This window comes from Leptodactylus fuscus, chromosome 3 (genome assembly GCF_031893055.1).
Source record: "Leptodactylus fuscus isolate aLepFus1 chromosome 3, aLepFus1.hap2, whole genome shotgun sequence".
In the NCBI taxonomy this organism is placed as follows: Eukaryota; Metazoa; Chordata; class Amphibia; order Anura; family Leptodactylidae; genus Leptodactylus; species Leptodactylus fuscus.
Genome location: NC_134267.1, coordinates 175,108,468 through 175,120,763, shown reverse-complemented (window position 1 = coordinate 175,120,763; position 12,296 = coordinate 175,108,468). Strand labels below are relative to the sequence as shown.

The 12,296-nt window shown below is 41.5% G+C and overlaps 1 protein-coding gene across 1 annotated transcript; it reads right to left on the bottom strand.

Annotated features, from left to right (window-relative positions):
- Positions 1–370: 370 nt before the first annotated feature.
- CLRN1 (clarin 1) lies at positions 371–11,425 on the bottom strand. The gene is made up of 3 exons (XM_075268814.1): positions 10,877–11,425; positions 2,892–3,071; positions 371–973 (listed from the first exon to the last, which is right to left on the bottom strand). The coding sequence occupies exons 1-3, from the start codon at positions 11,127–11,129 to the stop codon at positions 708–710; spliced, it is 699 nt and encodes a 232-aa protein (XP_075124915.1). The 5' UTR covers positions 11,130–11,425; the 3' UTR covers positions 371–707.
- Between the last annotated feature and the right edge of the window lie 871 nt (positions 11,426–12,296).

Sequence of the window (12,296 nt, the reverse complement as noted above, 5' to 3'; positions counted from 1 at the left end):
TCTGCAACAAAAAAAGCTGTGTTTCCACAATGTGGGGCTTTAGCCTCATGCTGATGACCTATCCTACACTACTCAGGTAAGGACAGCTTCATTTTCACAAGCCTGTGACATCATGTTCATACGTAACACTGCCTGTTCTGCAGCTCAGTCACATTGATGTGGGTGGGTTGATCTGCAATACCAAGCATAGTATCATATCGCACTGTGCTCAGTATTCATTAAAGAGTCCGCAGGGTTTGTCAGGTGTCCACCAATCCACCAATTTGCTGAGGATAGGTCATCAATATTTAACTCGTTGAAAACCCCTTTGTCTTGGTAGGCTCGGTTTAAAAGTGATTCCACCATGAAATCATATTATTATTTTCTTCATCAGAGGATTCTCCTTGTACAGAACAGTGGTGTATCTATTCTGTGCTACCTTGTTACTTGCATGATTTTTATTCTACTGCTGAATGACTTACATATGGTGTTAAGTAAAAATGGCTTACATTCTTATAACACTGAATAGTCCGTGTCTTATGGACTTTTCACTTTTAAAGCTCCCCTGCTATTGCCAGCATGAGAATTAGCCTTCAAAATGGCAGTAGGAATCCAAACTCTGTCCTGATACTTGGAATGTTTCATTTGAATATCTCTATAAATGTTCTGTGCGTACAGACCGCAGGGTGTAGTGTAACACGCTCCTCCTGTCTCATGTACAACTCATCTCAGTACATCAGATCAATAGCTCCAGAACTTGTATCGTGCTCCTTTGATTTTGAGAAGGGAAAATCAAAACCAGCTAATCGAATTAGAAGCATGTTTGCAAAATGTAGCAGAGTGCAAATGAGGACAATCCAAAATGACGTTTCATAGTGCTCGCTATGAGTCTTAAATAAAAAAGCTCCTTCTTTGTAATTAGCTATCTTCTCTGAAAGATTATGTATCTTCACTTCAGAGGAGAAGAGGATTAGGACAAGACATCCGCAGGAACCTATAATGCAAGAACATACGGTATAGAAATGTGCATTATTGTATGGTAGTGTTAGCAATCACATAGTTTTAACAAATTATATACAAATATGGTAATTCCTTATAGTTACCAGAATAGTATTGATGTGTGAATGATATTGTATGCACATATATATTTTCCCTCAAAATACAAATACAAATACACCCTTACCAGCATGCAAAACCTAAATTATAGGACATTTTAAACCTCACTCCAACCCACCTGGTAAAGCCCTCAAAATACATCAGAACCTTGTTTCAGAGATTGAGGCTTCATACACATGCCAGGTATGTCGTCTACACGTGTTCTGATGTATGTTGCAATGTTTTTTCTATTCCGATATTTATAGAGCAAGTCCAATAAATATATTGAAATAGAAGGGACACCGGAATAGAATGGACACCAGAACACATGCAGACTGCACACTTCGCCCGAGAGACACTCCATCCCTGCTGTTGTGGTCTGGTTTACAGAATAGTCCCACTAAAGTCTGGACGTTTGGCAAGTATACCAATGCAGAAAATACCCATTCACTAACATGAAGCTATGATACAGTACAATGCATAGAGGTTAATGTTCAGTTGCTTGTTCATGCTTATTTAGGAGAAATACCAGGTATATAGAAAAAGGAGGGATAAGAACAACTGGCTTGTATGTATAAGGTCTTCCATGGAGTGAGTTTCCTTCCATAGCCACTGTGCAACCCTTAAAGCTTGCCATTGTTTGGCCAAATTGGTGTTCCAGGGCTGCATATTGATATGTCAAGTTCTAATGTGTGTATGAGCTAAAATATAGTGTTATATAAAGCAGGGGCCTCTTCTGCATCCGGAAGTGAAGGTCAAAGAATCAGAGTGTAATGTCTCTGCCTGTTCAGGTGTCTGCGCCACCATCCACTTGCACGCTGCGGCACAGGAGGTGTGTTCAGCTGGATTATTTGCGTAGAGTTTTTTGCTGCTCTGTGTGAACACTGCTCTATTTCCTCTCCTCTGTAATTGAATTTCCACCACATCCATCTCCTGCACCTTGTTTCCCTCTGTCCTGGGTTTCCTATATACAGGTCATCAGCTCACACAGGTTTGCTGGCTAGTTTGATTCTGTCCTGTGACTTTGTCCTCGCTAGCTTCCTACTTTCTCTTACTATCGTATTACTGACCTTTGGCTTCCCATGTGACTACTCTTTTGGATTACGATTTTGTCTCTGGATTTGCCTTGTATCTCTGGCCTTGACCCTTGCTTGCTGACTTCGCTTCTGTGTTGTTTTGACCCGTCTTGTTCTGTGTGATACTTATTTCAGTAAGGGACCATCACCAAGTTGCTCCTGTCATTGTGACAGTTGTGGAAATTAGGTAGGGACAGGAGCTGGATCAAGTTTAGGGCTCACTGTCTGTCTTCCCCTTTTTCCATTGCTTCAGCAGCAGCACTACAGAATTGCACAACTAACAATTCCCTTACATAGAGAGTGTGTTAATGTCTAGATGTGTACACTTCCTACAAGCGTGTTCAATTTTCTTAGCTTAGGGGGAATAAGAATTGACAAAAGGGACGGGATGAGAATGTAAGTAGGTTGTAGTCTGATAGGTGAAGAGGCGAGTTTGCTGACTTAGGTAGAGACGTTTGTATAGATATGGTCTATTGTGTGTCCTTATTTGTGAGTGGCTAGAGAGAAGCATTGTGGGAAGGTGAAGGAGTAAGTAAATGCTAAATCACCTGTCTGTATAATAAGTGAATTAGCTCATAATAAATCACAATTATTGTATACCAGACAAAAAAATGCTGTATTGACTCTCTAAGACATCTCTCTAGTCTGATTACAACAGTGAATTCTGATAAAGTATAGTAGCATTGTATGTATGTAGTCTGCTTGCTCCCTGGAATATGCAAGGAAAGCTAAATCACTTACATGAAATGAAGCACCAGAGATATAATCCTACAGGACCATGTAGCGCTTCATAAGGTTTTCCAAAGGCATTGAACATGAAGAAGCCAGTCCCCACAAGAGCAAACACAATAAGTGCTGTAGTGAATATAACCACACTGACATGCATGCTGGCAGGAATAACATTCAGCATGTCTGGAAAAACTGAAACAGAAAAAATATATATGAGGTGTTATTAAAAAAGACAAATACTAGATTTTAATTGAATATTATAAGTTCTACATATTTGTTCAAGAATGTGTTGCAATAAATAAGAACAAGAAATACAACAAGTATGCATTAGTGGTCAGTTACAGCACTTTCAAGGTGACAGCCAAAGAATCCAAAAATATCATCAGCTTAAAGGGGTTGTCCCACGTCGCATACTCACCAGTCTTCGTTGCTATAAAATCTTCTGTCTTCCAGCTTTGTTGCGTCATTGGTGGGCGGGGTCACATATACAAAGCCAAGCGGCGAGATGCCGCTGGCCCTGCGTGCGTGCTCATAGACCAGTCTAGCCTTCACAATGCGAATACAGATCCGACATCCGCCTCTCTCTATTACAGCGGATGCCAGGTCTGTATTCGCATTGTGAAGGCTAGACTGGTCTATGAGCGTGCACGCAGGGCCAGCGGCATCTCGCCGCTTGGCTTTGCATATGTAAATACAGACCCGGCATCCGCTGTCATAGAGAGGCGGATGCCGGGGAGTGTAGACGCCGGCACAGATGCACAGACGCCGGCACAGATGCCAGCAACATCGCTATGCTTCCACCCTGCATGAAGCCAGCAGCGGCAGAAGCGATGCTGTTATTCCGCTTCTCCGCCCCCCCCTCCCCCCGGAATAGCAGCATCGCTCCTGCCGCTGCTGGCTTCATGCAGGACAGAAGCATAGCGATGGTGCTGGCGTCTAACCCTCCCCGGCATCTGCCTCTCTATTACAGCGGATGCCGGGTCTATATTGGCGGCCCCTTCCCCTCAAAGGGTAAACTACCCCCCCCCCCTCCAGGCTCGCTCCCGTGCACATAGCCCCTCCTCCCTCCCCCCTCAGAGCAGGCAGATACATCACTTGACTTATGACCAGATAAGTCAAGGGATGTGTCCCAAAAAAATGAATAAAGTAAGATAGTGGACAAACAAAGCAGTTTTGCTGAAGCAATGTATTTAGGAAAAGTCTTACATCCACATTAACAAGCAGTATAGATAGGATCCTTGTGATGGGACAACCCCTTTAAAGAAAACCTGTCACCTGGTTGGGTTCCCTAAACCAGCACAATTTCCTTTCGCTGTTGGGTTTAGGGCCCCAAACCTGTGGAACCCAGTCTTGTTCGTCACTGTGTTTGACAGAGTTGAATGTTTTATTCTGCCAGAATTAAGGGTAAGTTCACACATAGTTTTTTGGTCAGGGTTTTGAGACCGTCTCCAAATCCTGACCAAACAGACGGCTCCCATTGAAATAAATGGGAGCTGCTCAGGAGCTTTTTCCAGGAGCCGTTTTTTCCAGCTCCTGGAAAAAAAGAAGTGAGATGCTCATTCTTCAGGCTGAGACACCTCGCGATTCGGCCTGATGACACTCCCTCCTCTGAACTAGGCATATTCATTGGTCCAAATCTGGAGCGGAGTGCGCAGCTGGATGCTGGTGCAGTGCACCGGCTTTCAGTCACGGTGACCCAGCTTTTGGATCGGAACTTGAGGCAGCCTCCGCCTCAGATTCCGATCCAAATAGCTACGTGTGAACTTACCCTGAGTCTTGACTCTTCCTTGGGATCTCCTGGGGCCTGTGCAGTATAGTCAGGAGGTCACATCTGGCTTCAACTTCAACAAACCCAAGAATATAGTTACCGGACAATCAAAAAACAGAAAGTACTAAATCTACATTAGTATAATATTTACAACTACCAGATTACTTAAACTCCATCAGATTCACCAGGTAGTTTAGCAAATTCTGCCACTACATACAAAACTGTCATTGATATGGCTCGAGTCTGTACTTGGTCCTGCACGACTATGGGTAAGAATGACTGTACAGCTGCAGTACACTGATAAATGCGTTTCACTAGGTTGCTATTTATATAGTACACTAGCAGATAATTCTGATTCAGCCTATTACAGTGGGCCGTAGTCAGCTGCTGGGTGTGGGACTGCAAATTGGATTCCTTTATTTATGTGGCCCTGTGTGACATTTTATTGGCAGTTCAGCAAAGACATCATTAAAATTTTACATGTGACTCCAATGATCCACTAGGAATAAATAGAGGCACCAGGGAAAATAATGAATAATTGTCCTATGTGTGTGGATGTCAATGACCTTTGTGAAAATAAACTGACGACCCATAAATTGATGGGAATTTGCAGGAGCAGCTCAGGCCGACGGGTTTTCCCACAACAATTAAGCTTACAGGACAAGCAAATTCCTATATAATTACAAGAGATAGATTGGTTCGCGGGGAGGGGGGGGGGGGGGGTAATGTTTCTCTGCTTTCTCAGTGTAACCCCTCTGCAATTTGTATATGAATAACAAACTCATCCAATACAGAAACATATGCTGTAAATGTATACTGCCTCTCCGAATATATCCATAATAACTAGTGCTCATCAAGTATAAAGCTATCCTGCCAATATTCATCTGTGTACATCTGCTTCAACAAAAGTGATCCATGAAATATAAAGTGACCGACCAATGCTCATTAACAGTTTCCTGTCCAATGTAAAATATATTTCTTCACACCAATCTCACTGTATATTACAGAGCAGTGCATTTTCCTTGTTGTTGCTTACTTACGTTAAATTAAAAGGTGTAGTCCCCTAATAGATGACATAGCAAAGGTCCCATCTTGAAGCCCCCTGGAGATCCTATACATGAGCCACAATGGAGGGCCACTAAGTAAAAATGGCATCCATTATAGTGGGCAGTAAGATCAGATAGTAGCTTTACAGAATGCAATGGTAGCAGTCAAAACCAGGCCATAGTGCCAATGGGAGCTACCTGACAGAAGGAGCCGGGGTTATAAATGACACTTGGGAAGTGCAAGAACTTGTTATAAAATTTAGGGAGCCTAAACCTATACCTCTGGGGTACCTAGAGATAATAGGCAGTCAGTGATCACTATTTTCTTGTAGGAAAATTTGTGTAATGAAGAAGGAAAGGCATAAGATAACTGAATGCAGTGTTATGAAGGGCCAAAATAATGGGGAGGAAATGTTAGAGCAACCTTTCCATTTCTCAAACTCACATGTTGCTGATGGTCAAGCTGGTATATCTATTTGGCCCACTGGTTACTTAAAGGGGCTTTGTCATTGGAAAAAGTCATTTTTAACTAAGCACATACTTGCACAGCCTTTAGAAAGGCTATTCCACACCTACCTTTTGTATGTTAATCCCCTCAATCGTTTTTGAATGAGCCCGCTTTTACTCATATGCTAAGTAGCCTCCAGAGAGCACCAGATGTCTCAGTGAGCACTGTCTCCTGTGTGTACAGCATAGGCTACTGCTGATGATGACTCATCTCCCTGCTCTCATCATAGAACACAGCAGAGAGAGGAGTTAGGAGTGCTCGCTGATCCAAATGTATACTGCTTGTTTGGAAGTCAATTGCAACAGATAAGACATCCTATTGCAAACTTTTTTTTACATTTTTTTAAATATAGAAACAAAAATGTCCATTTATATACTCATGAAATGAAGGCAGAACTAAGGTGTACATAATTAATATTATTTCAATTTGCTGTGGTTTTTTTTATCCATTTTTCTGTATTGTATCAAGCTCCTTAACAGTCCAGAGTGTTTTTTCCGTGCAGCCCACAGTTCATACTCTGCATTTATAATTGCATATTTGTCTTATAGTTGGTCGAGCGATATTACTCTTTTGTTGTGTAGTCTAAATTGATTCTATATTTGATAGGATTTGTAAATCTGCCCCTAAAAACTGTTGTGTCCCTGGGTTACTTGTCTGCTGTGATCATTAATGATATGTCCAATACTTCCTGACCATTGGAATTTTCCTCCTGGTTTCTATGGAGAATTGCTTATCTCAGACTGGCCTATATGGGCACATTTATTAACACTTTCATATCCATCAGTCCAGCACCGCACCTCCCATGAGGCGACCTGAAGCGACCGCTTCAGGCGGCGCTATGCCAGGGCCCTTGGGGAGGGCAGCATTTTTGCTGACCTAAGCCAGTCCAGGACAAGCTGTCCTGGACTGGCTTAGGGTCACTGTCACTGAGCGGTGGATTGGGGAGGCCGCTGGAGCAGCGCTGCTCCAGTGGCCACCCCTCACGCTCAGGCAGAGAGCAGGTCCTCTCCCTGCCTGCTAAAGATGCCCCCTCTGCCTGGCCCCGCCCCTCAGTGCGGCCCCACCCCTTCCACTCGGTCCCACCCCCTCTGCTCCGCCTCCTCCTCCAGGGGGGCAGCTTTCTGACGTCCGCCTCAGGCGGCAGAAACCCATGGTTCACTCCTGCATCAGTCTTAATAAACGGCCCAACTGGGTCCAAGAGATTTATGAAGAGACTGCGGCCTTTTCCTAAATCTGTCGTAGTTCCTAGAACCAGAATGGATATCTATTCCAGGTAGGAAGCAGAGAAAATGTCCTTTCTAACTTATGTCAGGAACCTGGTGTGCCGTGCGGCACACATTTGGTGTAAGAAGGGCCTTGATCATCCTTGTGTGCTGGAAAACTGGCATAGAGGGATCGATGAATTCCCCCAGAAACTCTAACACCATTATTACAGAGTTTGCATGGTAGTGCATGAAGGGTATACAACTCGGTAGTTAGATGAAGTCCATTAATCTTGATGGAGCATGGCTTGATTTTCTTTTTGTTAGAGCTACAGTATATGAAATTAAAATCATGCGCAATACAGAGGATAGTTAGTCTAGATAGGATAGTACGGATAGTTAGTTGTAGAGGATACATGTTACAGGTACAGAAGCTCTATAACAGCCCTGACACCTATATGGCTTACTTCTTGTATGTAAATCAGCTAATTTAAGTAGATCGGGTAGTTCTATAAGTTATACAATTGTAATGTTTCTCTGTTATGACAAATAATATATGACAACTGAGGTGAGAAGGGCCAATACCTGTCAGTTTTGCTATAAACTAACAGTAAAAAAAAAATGGCATGCTGCGTCATATGTTATATTCAAGAGAACAGCTTGGTATTATGGTGCCATCCATTATCAAGAGTCGCTGGGCAACCTGGTGAGCTGCACTAAAACTATGATAACTTTTCATAGAAAAATATACCTATATCTGATTAATTGAATAATATACATTGAGATAATATCTCCATTGTACAGTAGGTGTTGCATTGTACAGGAGTTCTATTAAAGCCTTATCACGTTACACTACAGCAAGCTCTTAGTATACAGTTACCTAGCATTGCACAACTTCTGGAACCTGCTGGCACTAAATAAATAATGACTAAAGGTAAGTGCTACAAAAGTCATATCTATTACACAACAAAAGAACAAAAAGACCCAACTACCTGGCTAGCTAGCAATATATAAGTATAGTATTGTAAAACAGGAATAGTTGTGGCCACTGATTATATCAATAGCATTCTGCATACTGTCAATAACCAATTTAGCCGCAGTTCACCTATTCCAATCAGTAGCCCCCCATAGGTGATGGCCTTTACGCATTTTCTTACCTCTGTTACTTAGTCTATTCTAAGTGCTCAATAATTCAAGATCTACAAACATGTTATAAGGCTATGTTCACAATGGGTTTATGGTCTTCTCTCTTGGCCCCTTTAAATTTTCCATCACTTATGGCAGTAAGAACAGTTTAACACAGAGTGCAAGTCCTGCCATACAAATAATATGTACTCCATTGCAAGTCAGGCCTCGTTCACATCTGCTTTGGTATTCCGTCCGGGCGAGCCTGCATGAGGACCCCCCCACCTGAACGGAATACAAAACGCAACTGCAAGCGGTGTGCCAGTGAAAGCACACGGACCCCATAGGCTTGCCGCAAGATCTCTGCAGGGTTCATGCGGACAGGAAAGTAGTTCATATGATTCGTGCGGGCAGCGCATGGCAAGCACACGGACCCCATTATAGTCTATGGGGTCTGTGTGCTTTCGCTGCAAAGCGCTTACAATTGCGTTCACTATTCCGTTCGGGGAGGGGGTGTCCTCATGCGGACTCCCCGAACGGAATACCGAACGCAGATGTGAACGAAGGGTCAGGGGGTCTGTTTTCTTAGTTCATCAGATCCTGTAAAGTGTCATGCGTAAGTTATAAGTGGTAGCCATAACATCAGTGTGAATAGAAGGTACATGCAGGTTTTAGAGTAAAAGCACTCCAACAGTTGGCAACAATAATCATTACACCTTTCTATCATAGCACATGTATAGTACATCAGGCAAGATATAGAAAATAACATAACCCACAAACATCGCCTTTAACAATCTCAGCCCCAAATATCAGACCATGTCTCCAAATCAGATTTTAGACTGGTCACTGTGGATTACTTTATTATAGTGTGCAAATATAAGGCACAGGCTCTAAAGCAACATAAAAATTACATCCATGACACAGCCTCAAATTGTTCATAGTTGCAAAGTTAGTTGAGATTTTTTTCTTTGCCCTATATGGCGGGAACCCCATGTTATGAAAATACGACATTTTTGATGTGGCAAAAAACACTGTATATTACAGTACCTACAAAGTGGATGGGATTCTTTTTAAACCCATTCATACATTGCAGAAAGAAATCTGAAGCAGAAAAGCTGCGTTTTCATAAATGCCCATGTCGAAGCATGTCAAATATACCTGCGGAAACAGTTTCTTTCCATATAGGTATAATAGGGGCAGTAAGTCCACAGAAGAAAACTTTTTGGACTGCTATGTGTTTCCGCCGTATTTTTTTCCATAGCGTTTTTTTGCTGCGTCTTGTTAGATGGCACCTTAACTTTAGGAATTACTAAACTTGTGTCACAAAAGTGATTATACTCCATGAACATTGTCTATAAAGGAAATTCTTACGAAACATAACAAAACACCAAACTTGTTAAAATACCCTTATTAGTTGTATATTATGCTGTAAATAGTATGTGTGAAGGAGATAAGCTCCGCACCTGTCATGTTTCTGGAGTATGTGCGAACTAGCTTTGTATACTGATAATGTTCATTATCGAACTGCTCTATGTGATATATCTCAATAATATTCTTGGCTTGTCAATGGTAATAATTATTAAAGTGTACAGTAAAAATCTACATACACGTGGCATTTTGGTCAAGATGGCACATATTCTATTCATCTTCTCAATGTTCATAGACAAACTTACCACTAAAATGTTATATTCACTGTGTGAGTGTGTCATCACAGCCTCTACTAAATGGTAGGTAGCAAATGTATATACATACAGTACATAGGTGTGACAATACATGATATAATAATATATCTAAATATTAGAGGAATCGATGAAAAGTTATATGAGAATCTTGGTTGTAATGTGGCTTAAAGTTATTCCCTATCAGGCTGAAGAGAGATTATGTCAGTCGCATAATTTTCACGTGTGACCTCAGAAATCATGTTTGTCTGTTGGGAATAACTGTAGTCACACTGCTATTGTGAGTTTCCCATGATTCATATGTTCTTTGACAACTTGTAACCTGAGCCCAAAGGAAAGCTTAAGCCATAGAGTACATAATTTAAAGACATGTATAGGTATCATGTACTTGACAGATAGACTCACACATATGGAGGTGTATAGCACCTGATAAAATAACAGCAATTTGTAGATTTGGGTTCCATCTATGGGAAGTGATACATGCACCTCTAACCCATGGAAAGAACATAAATCAAATTAAATTAGATTAACATTTGGGAGCTGAATTGTAACCCTGTATTTCTTGTTTCCTGAGCTATATTAATGGAGATCAGGTAAGATTATATCACGTGTATATTGTCTAATACTAAATAATAAGTAAAACAAACATACAACACCAAGACTACTTACATGAAAATGTCATAGGTCTCCCGCCAAGTCCACATTGCTTCACTCGCTGTCCATAGAACAGGCCATATTGGATCTCCCCAATAAACTTCTGCAGCTCATCTCCTGTAGCATTGACTAGAAGCGCTCCTGTCTTACACAACACTGTCGCCTTTACCCATAGCTGAATGCCTAAAGCAACTGCAATTGCCAAGGCACAGGCGAAGCTCAGTGTACCAGCCAGACAAAAGAGAAGTTTCTTCTGCAGCTTAGGCATGACTGCACTAAAAGTCTTCAGTTATCTTAAATACAGTTATCACTGGAGGGTATAGAGGAGACTTCAACCAAGATATAAGCAAGCCATAGGTCACTGACTGTAGAAAGTAGGACACAGGATCTATCTGCGAACATCACGCTCTAGGAGCAGGCATGAAGAACAAAGTGCTATTCCTTATTTCTTCCATTCTATTTGCTGACTCAGACAGCAGATGGAAGCTTTGTGTAACCTGATAGATGCATCCTCTCTAAGTAAATGCATTCTGCCTGACTGGCGGAGATGAAATTCCAGAAACGGGCAACATTCCCATTTTAATTCACTGTCTATTGGAATATAGACCAATCTTCCTGTAATGTCCCAGGAGATCCATAAATCTTCATGGAAACGCCTGGACATAGGCTCATCTCAGGTTTACAACATCTCTAGCCTCATGTATCTCTACGGTGTCTGTGCTGATCCTTGTACCACACACTATAGCCTGGCTTCATTGTTATATATGGGCATCAATAAACTCCATAGCTGGCTACAGACAGACATTTCTCACTGACTTTACTCAGATTATTAGAGACAGCTTTGAGGAAGCTCCTTTATGAGACCTATGAGACCAACTCCGAAACTAAAATACGCAACAAAATGGGTTCTCCGAAGTGTAACATCACCTGATGTAATTGTGAAATAAACTAATATAGCAGCACAGCCATAGTGTCACATTGGGATGGGTATAAGCTTCTGAGGTTAGAATATTCCTCTGTACTTTACCAGGTACACAAAGGAGGAATCAGTACTGCAGTGTAAAGCAAATTCACGGAAAAAAATTACATTCCCAGTGTACAGCTATAAACTGGAGGAATACATTTTTTTTCCTTTAATTTGCTTTACATCAGAGAGCTGCCTCCTCCATTGTGTATCTGCTGTAACATGGCACCAAATTATTGACTTCAGGGATGTTACCAGAAAAAGACGTCCTATTGCTGGAGGAATATAAAAGGGGCACAGAATCTAAATCCATCACCTTTTCAAACTTCAATATTGTTAGTGTTCGCCTGGGAAAAAAATATGAAAATATTCAATAAAAAGACTTTAAAAAAAATTAAAATCCCGTCTGTCATATTTTAATCTTTGTGTAACACTTCTATAATATGTCTGCAAGTTTGTATACTGTATACT

Coding starts and splice junctions, on each gene's coding strand:
- CLRN1 (XM_075268814.1), bottom strand. CDS start 11,129: ATGCCTAAGCTGCAGAAGAAACTTCTCTTTTGTCTGGCTGGTACACTG. Junction 3,072..10,876: donor GAGACCTATGACATTTTCAT/GTAAGTAGTCTT, acceptor TTTCTGTTTCAG/TTTTTCCAGACATGCTGAAT. Junction 974..2,891: donor TCTCTGGTGCTTCATTTCAT/GTAAGTGATTTA, acceptor CTTGCATTATAG/GTTCCTGCGGATGTCTTGTC.